At 41.8% G+C, this 19435-nt stretch overlaps 1 protein-coding gene across 2 annotated transcripts in view; it reads left to right on the forward strand.

The window, feature by feature from the left end:
* The window catches only part of syt3 (synaptotagmin III), a 71923-nt gene that overhangs the window by 41212 nt on the left and 11276 nt on the right, over window positions 1-19435 (forward strand). The window contains exons 6-9 of one of the 2 annotated variants that reach the window (XM_066642845.1): window positions 10254-10380; window positions 11234-11452; window positions 14405-14525; window positions 16684-16855. In XM_066642845.1, the coding sequence (XP_066498942.1) occupies window positions 10254-10380; window positions 11234-11452; window positions 14405-14525; window positions 16684-16855 (639 nt within the window). The remainder of the gene's footprint in view (window positions 1-10253; window positions 10381-11233; window positions 11453-14404; window positions 14526-16683; window positions 16856-19435) is intronic. The other variant, XM_066642846.1, reaches the window with a different exon arrangement.

The raw sequence follows: 19435 nt of genomic DNA on the forward strand, positions 1-19435 counted from the left end.
GTTACTCTGAAAAACACGATGTAAAGCTGCGTCTGGTTTTGGTTCAGGTCTGACTTGTTAATGCCCAGTTCAGGATTTGGCATGAGAACATTAATGAGGTCAGATGCTGTACGGTGAGTTCTGATTCACAAGCACAGCACCAGCTCGTCTCAAAGGTCTTTACCGGAGCTCTTTCAGTCTAGAATCACAGATGCACATATCTTCTCCCCCTCGGTTTACACACCTCTAGCCCACACTGGGCATGTTCACCTAAGGCTCACATGTAGCTGGTCCAAACCTTCCTATGCGTTTTCATTTCATTTCAAACTGTGTGAGTGCAGCTGAACATTTGTGTCCACAGTTGCAGCTCCTTCAGGAAGCTGAACTCATTAATCAATAAAGAATGTCTACATACATTTGGACATACGGTGTATCTGTGCCAACATGACATCATTAGCTCATAGTTTTCTCTTCAAAGAAACCCCTCGTCTGGTTACCATCTCCTTTTTTTACCTGCAGAGTGTTTAACCATTGTTACTCTTTGTGTGTGTGTGTGTGTGTGTGTGTTGGGGGTGCGTTGATGTGTCAGAGCGAGAGGCGATGAGAGTATCGTGGGACAGGACATTCTTTCTCTCTCTCTCTCTCTCTCTCTCTCTCTCTCTCTCTCTCTCTCTCACTCTCTCTCACACACACACACACAAACACACACTCACACACACACATACACAGTGAGACACTGTGGGAAGCACCATTCGATTGACACTGCCGTTATCACCTGACACACACACTCCAGGGGAATAGCACATTTTACTGACTTGTCTACATGGACCGAGGTGCTGTCGCTGTTTATCTATTTATTCCTCACACTTTGACTGAGCGGCAGCAGGTGTGGTTACTGACGCTGAGTGTGTGTGTGTGTGTGTGCATGTGTGTGGGATTGTGTGAACTGGGATTTTTAATAATAATTAATAAATGAATAAATAATTGGCATTCTTGTGTAAAAATGATGGCAGCGGTAATAATAGTAATAATAATAATAACAATAATAATAATAATAATAATAAGAGAAGGGACTTCATTCGTTCACATTCTTTAACCCCTTCATCCTGATCAGGGTTTCAGGGGATTCAAAGCCTACCCAGTATCATTAGGAATGATTCATCATGAACACGCCCTGGATAGGGCTCCAGTCACATTACTTCACACACTCACTCAGTCACACCTTTGGCCCATTTCTGACACTTACACAATCACTCACACACTCACTCCTGTGGACAAAAAGAGGACATTCTCTCTTTTCCGCAAGGGAACGCAGTTCTGGTTCTTAGTGCTTGTGACCAAAACACCACAAAGATCAGTCCCCACAGCAGTGTTCTCCCCCTGTGTAAACAGCCCTGTTCAGAACGACCGCTTTCAGCGTACGTCCTTTAAATGATAACGCGCCGCTCGCTGTTCACCCCCCGACCCCGAGCACACAGCAGTGAGGAGTGAGGAGCAGAAACCCTGGTTTTTAGCTGTTTTCACTCGGTTCTCTTTCTTCTCCGTTCTTGTTTTCTCTGTTTTTACTCAGTGCTCTTATTTCTCCTGCGTTTAACCTGTGTTTAACCTCGTCTTTGTGCTCTCACATAAACACGGGGCCAGCGCTGTGATTGTAGTGATCAGATTTTTGATCGCACTGAGTGATGGTGGAGAGGGAGGGCCATGCTATGAACAGAGAGTGGGGAGGTTCTCCCAGCTACGGATGGCTGGGGTTTGAAGTGTCAGTGTTAGAATAATGTGGAACATTGGTCGGATTATTTCTTGCGTGGCATAGTGACAGACTGTGGTTAGTAGGTGAAATGTTTTGAGATCTGTTCTTTTTGTGAAAGTTGGGGTTTTGTTGTATGAGTTTGTTTCAGGGCGTCACTCCCACATTGATTAATATAGAAGAGTTAGTGCTGTGTGACAGCGGGTTGTTCAAAAGCCCACTTCAGTGTGTAGAAGACAGAGCTTGTCATTTGTTATTACAGCCCCAAGGAGCCGTGAGCAGCCAGCATTTATGAAGACGAATCTGATTTGAAGCTGAGTTTTTTTTTTTTCTGGAATATTTTGGCTCACACTACTCCTATCAGTAACGTCACTTGACTGTCAGATACAGCACTAATGCCCTCAGACAAGCACCAAGCAGCCGTGATACGAGCAATAGTTTTTTTGTCTTGTTTCGTTTTAAGCAATCGTTGGCAGAATTGTTTTGTTTAGACAGATTCACACCAATCACAAATTTTATAACCAGCCAAGGCATGGTTTGAGGATCATGCCTAATGCCCAGCATGATCTAGAGGGCTGAAAAGCTCGCCCCATCCTACACACCGATGTGGGGCCCAAATGGGCAGCCCAGCTGATTACCAGCCAGTTATGTCCACACGTCCAATGTGATATATGGATGCCCTTCAATATGTGGCAATATGGGCAGCCCACATGAGAACACAGCATCCCCTTAAAGACATTGTTCAAGACTGTAATCAAAAAGCACTTTTTATAAAATTCAGAAAATGTTTCCTCCCCATGTGTTGCTCTGTTTATGTGCTGGAGACCAGTCTGATGTGTTTATGAAGCCCCAGTGTAAATGTGTGAAAAGACAGGCTGTCTCAGTCTAGTGTACTAGGCTTTCTCTTTCTCTCCAAACTCAGGAGACGGCTAACTGTATTAGCAACAGTGCTACAAAACTAAACAACTCGAGTTACAAATGAGTTTCATACAGTGAATAAAAAAGCTTACAGACAAGTTACACTTTGTACGCAAGTTACACCACATACAAAGCAACAGTCATTATGTTAAATAATGTCTTAAAAGACACTTAGCACTGGAATGTAAACAACCTGTGCTTAGCCACAATCGTAGACGTTCCCTTTAAAATGTAGTCTACTCATTATGGACATATTAGCCATATTTATCTTATATAGTCAGTCCACCCACAGTTCATGCCCATCCCACCATTTTTCTCTGTCCAGACAAATATGAAAATAATTGCTTTTTCATGCCAGTCCGGTAGAGGGTCATAGTAGCTCTTAAAAATGGACATTGAATCACCACGAAGCATGAAAGGAACACAGATGTTAAATCTCAAATCACTCCATATGTAGTGCACTACGCAAGTCATGAATTACTGACTCTAGATCTTAACAATACAACATCATTTATATTTATTCATATGTTGGAATTTGAAATCTAGGGATATCTGCATATGTAAATTGTAGCTTAAAAACGTATGTAATCCATTAAATAGGGAAAGAGCTGCTATTTGAGATTCAGACAGAGACAGACACGCTTAATTGTGCCATAACCACAGCACCACTGACAACGTTTTCAAAATACCTCAGTTTTCAGTGATTTAAGCTCCGTATTCATGTGGACAGGAGGTCAAAACAAAGACAAAAATTACCTGGATATATGTGGACACGCTCTGAAAGCAGTTTGATCCTCACAGCAGTGTTTCTCTAGAAACGATTGTCTGCAAACATTTGGTTATATGGCTCCAACCTTGAATAACCATGACTGAACATTCGGAAGACAGAACTGAATGAAATTCATCCTCCTCCTGCTTGAGAGACAGCTGGGACTATCACTGTAATCACTCTAAAACAGCTAATGTGGCTAATTGCTAATCCTGGCTAATGGTATTGCAAGTTTAGCAGCTGATATGACACAATACACGGCTCGTATCTGCGCTTACTAAAATGTAAACCCACTAAAATGTCTACATTTAAAAAGGATCATGTGAGAAACCAAGCAACGATCCAGCTTTTTGTTCGTTTTTTAAATTTTGATATTATGTTATCGTGCTAAATACAGTTATATGTATTTACAAGAGAATATATAATTCAGAAGTGTAGAATAAATTAAGAGTTGTTCTTTGGAGGCTAGTATTACTGTTAGCTTCCGACCGAGCTCTTAACAGAGAGTTCTAGAAATAGCAGTCAACACAGGACTGGTTTATGTTCTAATATTCTTATTGTTTCGAGGATACTCTTTACCTGGAGAAGTAAAAAACTTTCTCTAACTTGTTGTTAGCCTTAGCAGCTGTTAGCAACAAAAAGGAGAATGCCCTCGAGAGCCATTAGCTCCTTTAGCATGTACCAAAATCAGGTGGTGGACAGAAAGCCAATGGAAAGAGCAGAGTTACAGTTTGCTGTGAAGCATTTACTAAACAACAGCCTGAGAAGAGTATAGAAAAGCTTGTGTCTCTTGCACAAATGCAACTTATTTCTTTAATACACTCACAATTACTTCATTTAGTGCCATTTTATGTTTATGGTTATTTTGTAGCTTTTAGCTTTAACATTTGATGTTTATTCATAGCAGTCTGGAGGCAGGGTGGCACTCATGGGTTCCTCTGTAATGTCTCAGGAGACAATGGTGATTCTTATAAAGATGAAAAGGGAAAAAGATAATGCTAAAAATCTTATTGTTGCAGAGGAGAAACTACAGAGGCATTTAGAATTCCTTTTTGAATTTTATCTCCTCTGGGTGTTGAACTACAGGGTCTCAGGGTCCAGGATTCACACTCTACCTCGGGTTACTGTCTGTGAGGAGTGTGGTGTGTTCTTCCTGTGTCTGTGAGTGTGTGAAACTGTCCACAGGTGTGAGTGTGTGAGTGACTGGGTGAGTGTGTGAAACTGTCCACAGGTGTGAGTGTGTGAGTGACTGGGTGAGTGTGTGAAATTGTCCTCAGGTATGAGTGTGTGAATGACTGGGTGAGTGTGTGAGTGACTGGGTGAGTGTGTGAGTGACTGGGTGAGTGTGTGTAACTGTCCACAGGTGTGAGTGACTGGGTGAGTGTGTGAAATTGTCCACAGGTGTGAGTGTGTGAGTGACTGGGTGAGTGTGTGTAACTGTCCACAGGTGTGAGTGACTGGGTGAGTGTGTGAAATTGTCCACAGGTGTGAGTGTGTGAGTGACTGGGTGAGTGTGTTAGTGACTGGGTGAGTGTGTGAAATTGTCCACAGGTATGAGTGTGTGAGTGACTGGGTGAGTGTGTGAGTGACTGGGTGAGTGTGTGTAACTGTCCACAGGTGTGAGTGACTGGGTGAGTGTGTGAAATTGTCCACAGGTGTGAGTGTGTGAGTGACTGGGTGAGTGTGTGTAACTGTCCACAGGTGTGAGTGACTGGGTGAGTGTGTGAAATTGTCCACAGGTGTGAGTGTGTGAGTGACTGGGTGAGTGTGTGAAACTGTCCACAGGTGTGAAACTGTCCACAGGTGTGAGTGTGTGAGTGACTGGGTGAGTGTGTGAAATTGTCCACAGTTGTGAGTGTGTGAAATTGTCCACAGTTGTGAGTGTGTGAGTGACTGGGTGAGTGTGTGTAAATGTCCACAGGTGTGAGTGACTGGGTGAGTGTGTGAAATTGTCCACAGGTGTGAGTGTGTGAGTGACTGGGTGAGTGTGTGAAATTGTCCACAGGTGTGAGTGTGTGAGTGACTGGGTGAGTGTGTGTAACTGTCCACAGGTGTGAGTGACTGGGTGAGTGTGTGAAACTGTCCACAGTTGTGAGTGTGTGAAATTGTCCACAGGAGCTGTCTACACTGTGTTTGTAAGGTGTGTGTGTGTGTGATGATTTCCACATTTGTAATTCATATGTATTTCTGTTACTTGTTAGCATGTTAGCCTTGTAGCTTCAGTGCAAAACTAAAACAGCAACCTCCAGATTTCAAAGTAGGTCTTGGCTTCTGGGATCAGGATTTTCACTTCCAGACGTCAGCTGTGTGTTAATGCGAGCTGATTTTCTAATTACTGTGTGTATCTTAATCCCTGGCTGGACGTGATTGGATTTGTCATGTATATCTGACTTTTGTAATTGGATGAGATTGCTGGATTAGCATGTTTACCCCCTCCTCTCCTGATTGGCTGTGACTGTGGCCTTGTCAGATCAGAGCTGGCCTGCTCCGTGATTGGACGCTCGTCCTGACTGACGTGTTTATCCGGCTGCTGACTGGATTTCCCGTCATCTGTCCCTCCTCCGGGGCTCCCGCTGTGTTTGTAAGAGCTATAATGAAGTGGTGGCACGCTTGTTAACAGCCTGAGACACTTTCTAACGAGCTCTGATTAGAGGCCGGAGAGATTAGTGCTCTCTTTCTTAATTAAACCCTTACAGAAACACAGCGGTCAGACTGCGGTTACGTCCACTCCATCGCGCGCCACGCTGTAAGCCTGCAGTGACCAATAACCGTGTTTCTAATAAGGTATAGATTATTTATAAAAGCCTTGTGCTCCAGGCACTTCCCAATTCCCTCACACACACACACACACACAAACACATTTACATTAAATATTTAAGTATATATGTTTACATCTAAGATCTGTTGCCTCATGTATAGTGTTGTGGAATAGACTGACCCCAGAAAGGTGAACTCCATAGCCATCTTTCTCAGCACAAAATGCATTTACTTTAAATAAAATGCCACATAAGGTTAGACCAGAGGTATTCAAACTTCACAGGTGAGAGGTGAGATCCCAACAAATAAATAAACTATTCTGCCTAAATATTTTGTACTTTCAAACTTATTTTCCACTAATTTTGTGATGCTGTTTTATTTTATTTTTATAAAAGACAAAACAAAATACAATTCTGGGTAGGCTCCGGACCCTGCAATGGATAAGCGCTTACAGGCAATGAGTGAATGAATGAATGAATAAAACAAAATACAGTGGGAGCAAGGCGGCACGATGGCTCCAGGGTCCTGGAGGTTGTGGGTTCGAGTCCTGCTCCGGGTGACTCTCTGGGAGGAGTGTGGTGTGTGTGAGAGTGTGTGTCGCCCTGTGAAGGACTGGCGCCCCCTCCAGGATGTGTTCCCACCTTGCGCACAGTGATTCTGGGTGGGCTCTGGACCCACCGCCGCCCTGAACTGGGTTACAGACAATGAATGAATGAATGAAAAGTGGCAGCTGTAGCATCATGGAGTTTGGGCTGTGGCTGGACCCCTGGATGAAAAGAGGAAGCCCCCAGAGCAGTGTGTGTTCTTTTCATAAGAGAAGAAAGTCCTATCATCAGGTTTTGCTTTTAATTTAGGCTGTAGTCAGTTAATAATACACAATAAAAGTCCTGGACAAATGGGATGATTTGGGAAGACTGTTGTAGACGGATGCTGCAGTACTTTACATATAAACAAGATTGTTTTTGTTGATGTGGGCGGGCACAAGTTCTCGAAAAACTGGGCAGTGTGGGTCTCTGGAAAATCATTTGAATAACTGGGTTGAAGGAAATACAAATAATCACAAATATAGTTAAATTGAATAGCTTATGAATTCCTAATTAGCTCAGTTTTGTTTTGTTTGCTGCCAGAGATAGTCACAGTCTGTAATTGTGTTTTTATTTCTGGTTTTATTCTTTGTTTCTTTTTTTTTTTTTAAACAGCGTTTGTGTATTTTTCATAAACAACAGCATTCATTCATTTTTCATGATAATTTTCCAACCACTGTTTATACTTAAAAATCAGGATTATTTTTGTTTCTGTGCCTTTAAAGCAACAGCAGGTAGTATTTTACCTTGGTATTTCAGCCTCAGAATCACTGCTATGCTCCACTGAGCTGTAACTTGGGAAAATAGAGGCTCTGTTTTTGCCACTCCAGGCTCAGTACTGCAGAAACCGCATTATGTAACTTTTGGAGGGGCAGGTAAATTGTGCAAACTACTTCCTCTGTTTTACCTTGATTTCAGGTCAGTGCTGTAAATGTGAATCACACACTGCAACTGTAGAATTGTAGGACTGAGGTGATACTATTCCTTTCTGACAGCCATGAACAGCACAACATTAAATACGTTTTCCTTCGTTTTTTTTTTTCACAAGTTCCTCTCTAATAGCCCATGAGTGGGCGGGGCTAAGCTGCTATGGGCTGAGTGGATGGAGCTAAATTTCTTTAGGACGAATGGAAGGGGCTAGACTATTGTGGAATGAAAGGATAAACAAATATAGGCTGCTGTGACCTCACAACCATGAGTTCATAATGAAGTGTTTATGCAGTTTAACTAGTGTATGAACTAGGTCTGTGGCACATCTGTGGCAATAATGATTTAAAAAACTATATTGTGATATTAGTGATATTCTGACTTGTTTATGTAATGATGTCATGCTGTAACTCGTAATATGGCGTACGTTCACGTTTCATGAGACAAAGTGACAGGAATGGTGGAAATTGTTGGAAGAATTTATTCCGACACAATAGTGATTTCAGTCGTGTGGACGTGGTTTGGTGACAGAATGTCAGATGTACATCAACCACGGTAATTGTAAGAAATGAAAGCAGCCTGTAACAACAAAATGGGGAAACACAACTAATCTGTTTCACCACCTCGGGCAGAAGCACCCAGTTGAGTGTGAGAAAAATAAAAAATGCAGAGGGGAGAGCTCAACAGACAGTGTGAGCTCTAAACCAAGCAGACCACCCTGGCTCAGCACAGCCACTATTCTGTGTTTTGTTATTTACAGTGAAGATTTAAGGGTTTTTGGGTTTTCTGTTTATATGCACACTTCATTTTCTGCAGTTTGGTTGTGTGGTAGATTTATATGTTTTTATTTATTATTTATTTTCTACAGAGTTAGAATCTTGGTAATTTAAGATTGTTTACTAAAATAAGCAAATGTTTACACATTTTTGTTGCTTCTTCTGAATGTTTGAAAGTGTTATGTACTAAAATAGAAGTTTATTTATTATAGTTAATACAGTGGAACCTCTACCTACGAACTTGATCCGTTCCGTGACCCGGTTCGTAAGTGGAAAAGTTTGTTTCTCGAGTCAATTTTCCCCATTTAAAATAATGGAAAAGCAATTAATGTGTTCCAGCCTCCACCCCGAAAGTCACCCATTTTGCACTGATATATGTTTACAAAACTCTCAAATTAGTTAAAAATAGAAATACATGTATCATTACTAAAAATAAAAAAAGAAATACAGTGGTAACAGTAATAAAAAAGAAATAAAAAAGCCTTAAGTGGTTACATATCGCTACCTTGAAGATGTGACGACTGGCTGTAAGAGTAACACAGGCACTGTCTGTATGACGGGAGGTGGGGGGGTGGGTGGAATAACGGAGAGTAGGCGGTGAATGTGGGGAGACGAAGCGTAGATACGGCTTAACTTAGCACGAATTTCGATGTCTGCTATCTACACTAATGCTAAATTGCTAAAACTACAATTTGCTAATCTTAAAAGCTCACTCCAGTCTGGGCGCTGGGAGACTTGCCTATTGGGGTCAGTGGCCATTTCCAGCCACCGACTCGGCAGAGGCTCAGGTTCGTTTCTAGAGTCATGGTTCACTGGTGGAGGCAAAAAGTATTCAAATGCCCGGTTCGTATCTTGGAAAGTTCGTTAGTATAGGCGTTCATTAGTAGAGGTTCCACTGTATATTTCAAATTAAATATTTTATTGATTGAATATAATATATATTCATTTTTAATTAACTTTGTATCAACAGTGTGTTCTTGATATTAACAAAAGTATTTTTCAGTATGGGTGGCACAGTGGTGTCACAGTCACACAGCTCCAGGGACCTGGAGGTTGTGGGGGGTCGATTCCCGCTCCGGGTGACTGTCTGTGAGGAGTTGGTGTGTTCTCCCCGTGTCCGTGTGGGTTTCCTCTGGGTGCTCCGGTTTCCTCCCACAGTCCAAAAACACACGTTGGTAGGTGGATTGGTGACTCAAAATTGTCTGTAGGTGTGAATGTGAGTGTGTGTGTGTTGCCCTGTGAAGGACTGCCACCCCCTCCAGGGTGTATTCCCACCTTGCGCCCAATGATTCTAGGTAGGCTCTGGACTCACTGCGACCCTGAACTGGATAAGCAGTTACAGATAATGAATGATTTTTCAGTATTTCAACAAGAATATCGTTATTGCCAAAATACCCTGAAATATCATGATATTATTTTAGGGACATATCGCCCACCCCTCATATGGACTTTAATGATGTAAATGCAAATCGTGTAATATTTCCCTTTAAAACATTTGTTTATGATCAGTTAAATGTCCTCATTCAGAGCTTCCACAGGTGGACGGAGCCGTGGTTAGGTATTATATCCGCTCCCTACCGCTGACCCCGCGGTGTGTTGTGAATAGATTGAGCTCCTGACCAGGCCTCTTTGCTCTCGGCCTCTCTGTCAGCCTCTGTCAGTGTTACAGAGCCGTGATGTCGCTGTGGTTTAGGTAGAGTTCCGGGCGGACGAGCTCGGAGGCCACGGAGCCGTGGAAATCTTAGGAATGTTTGGGAAGTGAGTTACAGTGACGCTGACGTGTGTCTCTCCTGCAGCACCGAGCAGCTGGTGGTCAAAATCCTGAAAGCCTTGGACCTGCCGGCCAAAGACGCCAACGGTTTCTCTGACCCGTACGTCAAAATCTACCTGCTGCCTGACAGGAAGAAGAAATATCAGACCAAGGTGGGTCTCCTTTCCCTACGTCAGCCTGTCCTCTCAACTCCAGGCATTTATTTCTTTTTTTGTTCACTCCTTTATGATTTTTTAATGATGTTAGGCTTTTGGAGGCAAGGTTTCCTTAGACCTGTGTATGATTTACAAACCACGTTAACATATCTAAAGAGTGGCCAGGACACACACACGCATGCACGTTGTGTACACTATATATGTCAGAACTTTCCTCACTCTAAAAGTGAACATATAGGGCAACTCTTGCAAAAATGTGTTCTCCAAAGAGGAGGACAGGAGAGCTTTCCCATAGACACCACCGATATGAAACTGATAAAGACATAGTGAGAAATGAGCTCCCATGAAAAATTCCCATGAGTTTAGTTTTCACATAAAAACATTATGAACCCTGTTATATTTACATTAATATTACAGCTTCAAAGCTGTTATGATGCTTTACTGAGCTGTAATAAGGAGAACTGAGCCTCTGTTGTTGCTACTCTGTGCTCAGCACTGCAGAAAATGCACTATGTAACTGGTGGCATGCAGCCTCCAGTGGCCCCTAGAGAAAATCGACTGCAGAATACAGAGAGCAGGTGTTCAGAAGTGAAAGGGTTAACTCGACTGGTTCTCTCAGGCTTTATTAAGCTGTGCTTGTGCTGTTTTTCCTCCTCCGTCTCCTGCTCTGAAACTCTGCCTCTAATAAACCCCCTGTTACAGCTCCCTCAGTGTCCCTGCACTGCTCATCTCTCTCTGTTCACATCTTTCTCTCTCTCTCTCTCTCTCTGTATTCTCTGTTGACCGGTTGTTTACTCATTTTTACCTCTCTTTCTCTCTCTCCCTCTTCTCCCTCCCCAACTCCCCTCAGGTTCACAGGAAGACTCTGAACCCTGTGTTTAATGAGACGTTTCAGTTCGGCGTGCCGCTGGCGGAGCTTCACTCCAGGAAGCTGCACTTCTCCATCTACGACTTCGACCGCTTCTCCAGACACGACCTGATCGGCCAGGTGGTGGTGGACAACCTGCTGGACTTCAGCGAGGGCACCGGGGAAAAACCCATCTGGAGGGACATCGTGGAGGGGACGGCGGTGAGAATGAGGCCCGAGTCACTTCACACACACACACACACACACACACACACACAGGCGTCTGCTCAGCTTTATGTAAACTGAGTTACATCTGTTTTGCTCAGCGCCAGATGAAATAGAATTAGCTCTTTGTCTGTAGATTGTTGTCTGCAGAAATATTGTTTATGTGAAAACATTCTCCACGGCATTAAGTCATTTTCACACTCACAGATTACAGACAGATTCCAGGGGTCCCGCAAAAGCTCAAGAGGGAAATAACTCAGGACTGTGGCCTCCCAGCTGTCGTCGTTTGGATGATAGGATTACAACAAAAAGTTCATCTGAAATAGATTACACCGCTGATATATGGCTCAGAGGCTTGCCCAGGTTTCCATGGTTACTTTTCTCTCACTCCCATGATTTAACTACACTCTTTTTCATGGTTACCCTACTCTTATTCCCATGGTTACCCAATTCTTACTTCCACGTATTCCCATGGTTACACTACACTAATTTATTTCCAAGGTAACATCACAATAATTTCCATAGTTACCTTACTTTTATTTCCATGGTTACGCTCCATCAATTTGCATGGTTATCCTACACAGATTTCCATGGTTACCCTACATTCAATGTCTTTTTGCTCACTTTAGATTCCAAATCGCTAGAGAGAGAGAGAGAGAGAGAGAGAGAGAGAGAGAGAGAGAGAGAGAGAGAGAGAGAAAGGATGGACAGGGATGTGTTCAGGTGAAGGAGACTTGATGAAGTCCTAAACTTGAGAGTTTTATGTGGGTGAGACTCTCTCTTCTCATCTACTTTTTTACCGCACACTGTGATTCACTTGCTCTGAAGATAAGATGAGCCAGTGCAGGAAGAGAGAGAGAAAGAGAGAGCGAGAGACTATATGGGGTTCCATTGCTCACGATGCTTACAATTCAGAGCGTTCTCCACCCGCTTCAACCTTCATTAATTAATCTGGGTTTTTTATAACCCACAGGTTTTCCTTTTAAGGTTTTCCTTTTTATGATTTGATTCCCTCTCAGCTTTCCGGGAAGCTTTTCTGGAAGTTTCCCCAAGGACCCATCAGCGTCAGCAGCGGCTGCACGCCCACAGATCTGTCACTGCACCATCCACAGCCTTTCAGACCTCCACACAGAGAATACGGGATCAGTCTTACATAATCCCATTGTCTTTATACATGCAATTGAGTAGGATAAATGAAAAGTGAATTATGTAATATATAGGACTGCAATCTTTTCTCCAGGCATGAAACCTTATTTCCAGCCACGTCTAAACAATAAGGCTCAAATTTCACATACAATAAACCCTACAAATTAATGTTCTTCACATGGAGCTGTAATATTTCCTTCCACAGTGTTGTCTTTATCGTGTACGCCATCAGCAGAATTATCGTCCATTTTACTGCACTGTTTTGTGTTCAGAGTGAAACATGGTAACACTTATAAAACTTGTATTCACAAGGCTTTTGTAAAACCTTATAAATGGCGTACTTTGGTACGGAGCTGGACCAAGTGAAGATGTCATTTTTGGGGGCTGTGATACACTGCGGTTCCACAACACTGGAAGACCAAAATGGAGACCATAAATCCCAAATAAGAAAAGCATCAGCGGTCAGTCAGAATTATTTGTACGTGCCCAAAACTAACAGATCCACAGTAGATCACTCCATACAATCCTCGCGGTAGAAGAGAAACATCTACACCCAATCAGACACAAGCTCCCTATTTAGGAACCGCCCACCGATGACTTCCCCCATAACATCCAGCTGTTTCTAAAATGCAACCAATACAGATTGATCCACACAAATCCTTCTGTGTTAATGGAGTACAGAGCACGCCTAGCAATGGGAACCAGCAGCATTCCCTACAGCGCTCCCTAAATTGACTCCTGTCTCTTGCTGCTGTAGAAACATGTGGAGATAGTGGGGTTTATGAGGAATGGTGATTGGTTGGAGGGTGCATGCGGGAGGACCGTGGTCCAGATCGCATTGATATAGTTTGTACAGAAACATTCTTTTGTCTTATAGAAACATGTCGAGACACCCAAGAATCTCTGGGTTAGGAGATATAGCCACATTAGCATCGAGACGTGAGGAACATTGACATACCTTATTCAGCCGAACTGTCCCTTTAATTCATTAATTCTGCAGTGAAAAAGAGGAAGTTTCTGTGAATGTTAATGGTAACTGCGTCCTCTGGGGTCAAGGAGCTGAGTCCAAACTCTCTCAGAGTCCAGAGACTCTGTCTTTTTAGTTAAAAAAGAATAAAACATCATTCAAATACTGCAAGACCAAGACCAAGAAAGCATACAAAAGTAAGAATACCAACATGAATTATTACTGAGAGAGAGAAAGAGAGAGAGAGAGAGAGAGAGAGAGAGAGAGAGAGAGAGAGAATAAGAAAGAAGAGCAGGCAGAGCCAAAGGCAATGAGAATTAGATAGAATATAGAAAGAGAGAGACTAAGAAGGACAGACAATGGAAGAGAAAAAAGAGAGAGGAAGAAGAGAAAGAACACAATGTGGAAGAGAAAAGGAAAAACAGTGAGAAGTAAAATAACAAAGTGGGAGAGAAGACAAAATGTGAGAAACATAGAGCAAGAGGTCAAAGGTTTAGAGGAGAGAGAAATCTGAAGAGAAGAAAGACCAACTGAAGTGTGAGAGAGAAAATGAAAGATAGAGAAAAAAGAACACAATGTGAGAAATAAGAAACATCAGCGCATTGAGGAGAGACAGAGAGGGAGAAAGAGAGAGAGGAAGAGAGAGAGGGAAGGAGAAAGAGAGAGAGAGAAAGAGAGATGCTCTGACACAAAGTTACCTGTGCTCTGTTAAGTCAGCAGAACTGTAAGTGTTTGATGGGCTTTGTCTCTAGTACATTAACCTGTGTGTGTGTGTGTGTGTGTGTGTGTGTGTGTGTGTGTGTGTGTGTGTGTGTGTGTGTGTGTGTTCTGTGCAGGAGAAAGCTGATCTCGGGGAGCTGAACTTCTCACTGTGTTACTTGCCAACAGCTGGACGGCTGACTGCCACTATCATCAAGGCCACCAACCTCAAAGCCATGGACCTGACAGGCTTCTCAGGTACACACACAAACACACACACACACACACACACACTCACACACACAGAGTTTGTTTTATACCCTGTCAGCACATCAGCACATGAGGTCATACGTGTCTTCATGTGTCCTCTATATGTTCTGTCATATACCTGTCCACAGCAGTCACCCTTTGTTTATTAATTTCTAGTGCAGAGTTATTCATTACTCAGCGTCAGGAGAAAAAGAAGAAACAACTCAACACACCAGAGCAGGACATGTTTCAGAACCCTGAAAACTACACTCACATTGAGACCTAGCCCACAGTAACACTGGTGTTTTTAAAACAGGTGTTTTCCTCCTCTGTTATTTAAAATATTAATTAAATTAAAGACATATTCTCCCCCTTTTCCTCAAGGGAACACAGTTCTGGTTCTTAGTAAAACATCAGTGACCTGCTTTAGTCAAAGTCCCACAGGAGTGTTCTCCCCCTGTCTACACAGCCCTGTTCAGAACACTGCTTTCAGCACTTGCTCCTTTAAACAATAACGAGCCACTCGCTGTTCACCCCGACCCCGAGTGCACAGCAGTGAGGAACGAGGAAAAGAAGCTCTGTTTTTTAGCTGTTTTTGTTTGATTTTCTTTTCCGTTATTGTTTTCTCAGTTTTTACTCATTTTACTCATTATTTCTCCGCACTCGTTTTATCTGTTTTGCTGCATTTAATCTCGTCTTTGAACTCGCACATAAAAGCGTGTCCAGCACTGTGATTGGACAGACTCAGACGAGCGGGCAGGGCCATTCTAAAGTCTCTGCACTTGATTCAGAAGAGGAGCAGAATCAGAATGGCTCGCTTTATCCCGTGTTTACAGACTTTCATAAACACAGATGACTGACTGGGTGGGTCTTGCTTCACAGTGTGTGGGCTGGTGGGCTCTAGATCCACACATTGATGTGCAAATTAACTGAACAAGGGAATTTTCCTAATATGTTCCATTTTAAACCCCTAACAACTGCTCAAGACCAGGGGATATTCCATAAAGCAGGATCTCTCCGTTTAGCCAGTTAACTTAAGCCCAAAGTCAAGCCTGTCCAAAAGGAACAGGTCTGAGGGATGGATGTTCCTGTTGGACAGTCTTTATATTTGGGATTAAGTTAACTGGCTAGCTGAGATTCCTGCTGTGTGAAATACCCCCCTGGTCTTGCGCGGTCTGAGCATAACCCTTACACTCCGTGTTAATCTTAATCTTAATTCTAATCCTAATCTTAACCTTGGGAACCAGACAGGTATGATTATGTAGTTTATTTTACAGTTTTAAAAAATTAAACATGGACATGAGCATTTTACCAAGTTAGAACCATTCTGTGTTGGTTCTGGAGCTTAGTCCTGGTTTTCTGTGCTTTTTTAACAAACTCCGGACACACACACACACACACACGCCTCCTAATGAATCCACAGCCTCATTACTATCCCAGACATCATTAAGAGCCCAGACGTGCTACAGCCTTAGATCATTACCATCCTAACACCAGCCCACACTCCGAATAACAGAAATTAAGCACAAGAATAACACTGAAGGTCAAAGAGATAATAACATCTAAAGTCTGTGTATGGTGAGGACGGACCTCCACCCTCCCGAGCAAGGGGCTACATGTTCAGAAACACTGCATCATAGCATTAACACAGGAGTGTGTGATGGGCGAGAGACAATTGCAATCAGTGTGGGATAATTTAATTATAGCAGCCTAAGTCTAATGAAATAATGAATTCTCTCACAGGACACAATTATGCAGCATTCTCTCTCTCTCTCTCTCTCTCTCTCTCTCTCTCTCTCTGACTCTCACTCTCTTCCATTAGCATAATTATCCACACCATTATTAACATTAACATTAGTTTTATTGCCATATTGTGTGCAATCGTCTGTTTCCTCCATTTCCTTCTCTCTCACCCCCTTCCCTCTCCTTAGCTCTTACTCTCTCTTTCTCCCTCTTTCTCTTTTATTCTCTGTAGCTCTAACCCTTGCTTTCTTTCCTTCTTTCTCAGGCTTTTTTAAATCTCTCTTTTCCCTCTCTGAATATTTCCCCTCACAATTTCTTACTTCTTCTTTTTATTTCTCTCTCTCTCTCTCTCTCTCTCTCTCTCTCTCTCTCTCTCTCTCTCTCTCTCTCTCTCTCTCTCTCTCTCTTTCTCTCTCTCTCTCAGACCCTTATGTGAAAGCATCTCTAGTGTGTGAGGGCCGGAGGTTGAAGAAGAGGAAAACCTCCATTAAGAAGAATACTCTGAATCCCACGTATAATGAGGCTCTGGTGTTCGACATTCCTAATGAGAACATCGAGAACGTGTCCGTCATCATCGCTGTCATGGACTACGACTGGTACAATCCCTTTCCCTTTACAGTTTACACTGCGTCTGAACACTCAGACACAACAGCATGGTACTGTAAATATACAGCAGACTGCCACTGCACATTAATCCCACAGTGAATATGTGTACACGCTACAGAAAACTCCTCTAATTAATCATTTTCACTAATTGTTTCCAATAATTTGGCCAGTGAGTGAAATGCTTAGGTATTTCCAGTGCTGAGTAGCTTATCTAGCTACAAGGTTTATATTAAAGTGTCCAGTGAATGGAAATAGGGTGTGTAGGTCTCTTGTGTAGAGTGTGTAAGTCAGTGTTTCTAATAACGTGGCTATAATGTGAGTAAATATGTGTTTCTGATCAAATGACCAATGGGAGAAATGTCAAGAAAAAGTGGCCATATTGTGGAACTAGAAGGTATATATTTTTCGAAAAGTAGACAGTGATTGTAAGGTAGGTGTTTATAATAAAGTGGCCAGTTATTCGAAAATATGGATGTTTTCAAACAAGTGACGACATCCAGCTGGCCACCAATATCAAGAAGTCCTTTCAATGTCTGTTGATATTGGTGGCCATCAGGGCTGAGATGAAACAGAAGAGAGGTGTTTCTAATAAAGTGGCTAGTTAGGTGCCCAGAGGAAAAATATATTGCTCATAGGTTGCTCTGTAATGGCTCAGGAGACATAATGTTATCCTAAAATTCCTTAGGAGAAATAAATGAGACAGAAAGGAGACCATAGACACAGCTGAGAGAAAGGAGTTATAAAGGAGAGTGCTGAGTTTAGTTCAAATCTGAGCAGTATGTGACTTTACTGAGATCTCCATTAAAACTCAAAAGGAGACCCGTGTGTTTTAGCCTCATGAGACACGTTTGAGCAGCAGATTTTTCCATCTGACCTCATTCTACTCTAGAAATTACAGAGACACTAAGAAAAGCTCCTTTTTGATATTTTTTTCCTCTGGGTGTTTTTATTAAAGTGGCCACTGTATGTGTTTCTAATAATGTGGCCAGAAAGTGCTGAGCCTTGTGCTCCGGTTCTGTCTGTTCAGTGGGGGCAGTTGTAGGGTGAGGAGAGTGGAGTAGTCATACGGCTGCTGCAGACTTCTTGTTGTCAGGAATAATCAACGGCATTAGCGTCATTAGCATCATTAGCATGGATGGTTTGGGTTGGCAGCAGATTGCGTTGGTGCCTGGTTAGAATTCCTTGTGAAGGATTGTGTGTGTGTGTGTGTCTGTTGTGCTATGTTGAACACGCTCCCTGTGCCCCTTGAGTCACTTTCTTCCTCTGAACGTCTGCACTGTTTTGCATAGGGACCTACGCCTCATGAATAAACATGACTTATGCTAATGCTAATGGAAGTAATGTCTGTGGTGAGACACTGTGTAACCCTGCCAGTGTTTTCTTGTCCTAAGGGACCACCTTAAGTCCGAGAGTCACCGTGTGTGTGTGTGTGTGTGTATTTCCAGAATAAATGTGTCCTGACTGTAGAGAATCCAGAGAAAAATGAGTAACCCGACTTGTCAGGAACAGAGAAAAAGCTAAAGTGCTTTTTGCAAAAGCTCCATGTTTGGTTTTTAAAATTGAATGAACAAACCATTTCCTTTTGCTTCCTGAGGTTAAGATTAGCTTCAGAATTAAAAAAGTGGTGTTACTTAGATACGTACATCTCGTCACGGTTGAAGCAAGTCTCCAAAATGGTTCCCTTACCGGAGAAGTAAATGTGTTTTTAAGCTTCTTGGACCTTATCCAAAAATGTTTCATTCCAAGTCATTTTTATCATGAATATTTGAAGATGGTAAAGGGCAGCTCTCCTTTTTAAATATATACATAAAAAAATCCTAAACTGTAAGAAATGTGAGTAAACACTAAGTCTTATTTGTATTTAAAGATTTGTGAACAGATGTTTCCTAATGATTTCATTAAAATATATATTGGTTTATTATTATTTTTCCCTGATTGTTTTCCACAGTTGCTATGCAGACAGTTAGTCTAGCAGATGCTAACACTAGCAGCTAAGCTAGATTTCAGAAACTAAAGAAACAAACAATATGCAGTGCTTTTGCTTTGTTTATTTTCAGTGTAGAGACAACTTTTAGGTAGACAATGATATTTTATTTAAATATAAAAGTAAACCAATTACCTGGAGTTGTGTGCATATGCCAATATTTAACCTCTTTTTATATGTGTGTGTGTGTGTGTGTGTGTTTACCTGTCACTTCATTCCAACATTCCAAAAACAAAACTTTTATATGATTATTCAGTATATGTATAATAATCGGATTATTATTACATTATATTATTATTATTATTATTATTATTATTATTATTATTATTATTATTATTATATACAAGTATACATTTTTATTATTAATATATATATATATATATTTTTTTTGTAAAGTAGTTGTTACTGCAACTGTCTAACTATATCTGAATATGATACCTGACTAAAATACAGATGAATTTGTCCTGTCGTATGTAATTGTACATTAAAAACGTAGATGTATTTTATTATTGCCTACAGGTCCTTATACAGCAAACCTGTGTGAATATTTGTTATAATTCTTCTTAAGTGTTTTTGTGTTCTTTGT

Source organism: Hoplias malabaricus, chromosome 13, assembly GCF_029633855.1.
Source record: "Hoplias malabaricus isolate fHopMal1 chromosome 13, fHopMal1.hap1, whole genome shotgun sequence".
Classification (NCBI taxonomy): domain Eukaryota; kingdom Metazoa; phylum Chordata; class Actinopteri; order Characiformes; family Erythrinidae; genus Hoplias; species Hoplias malabaricus.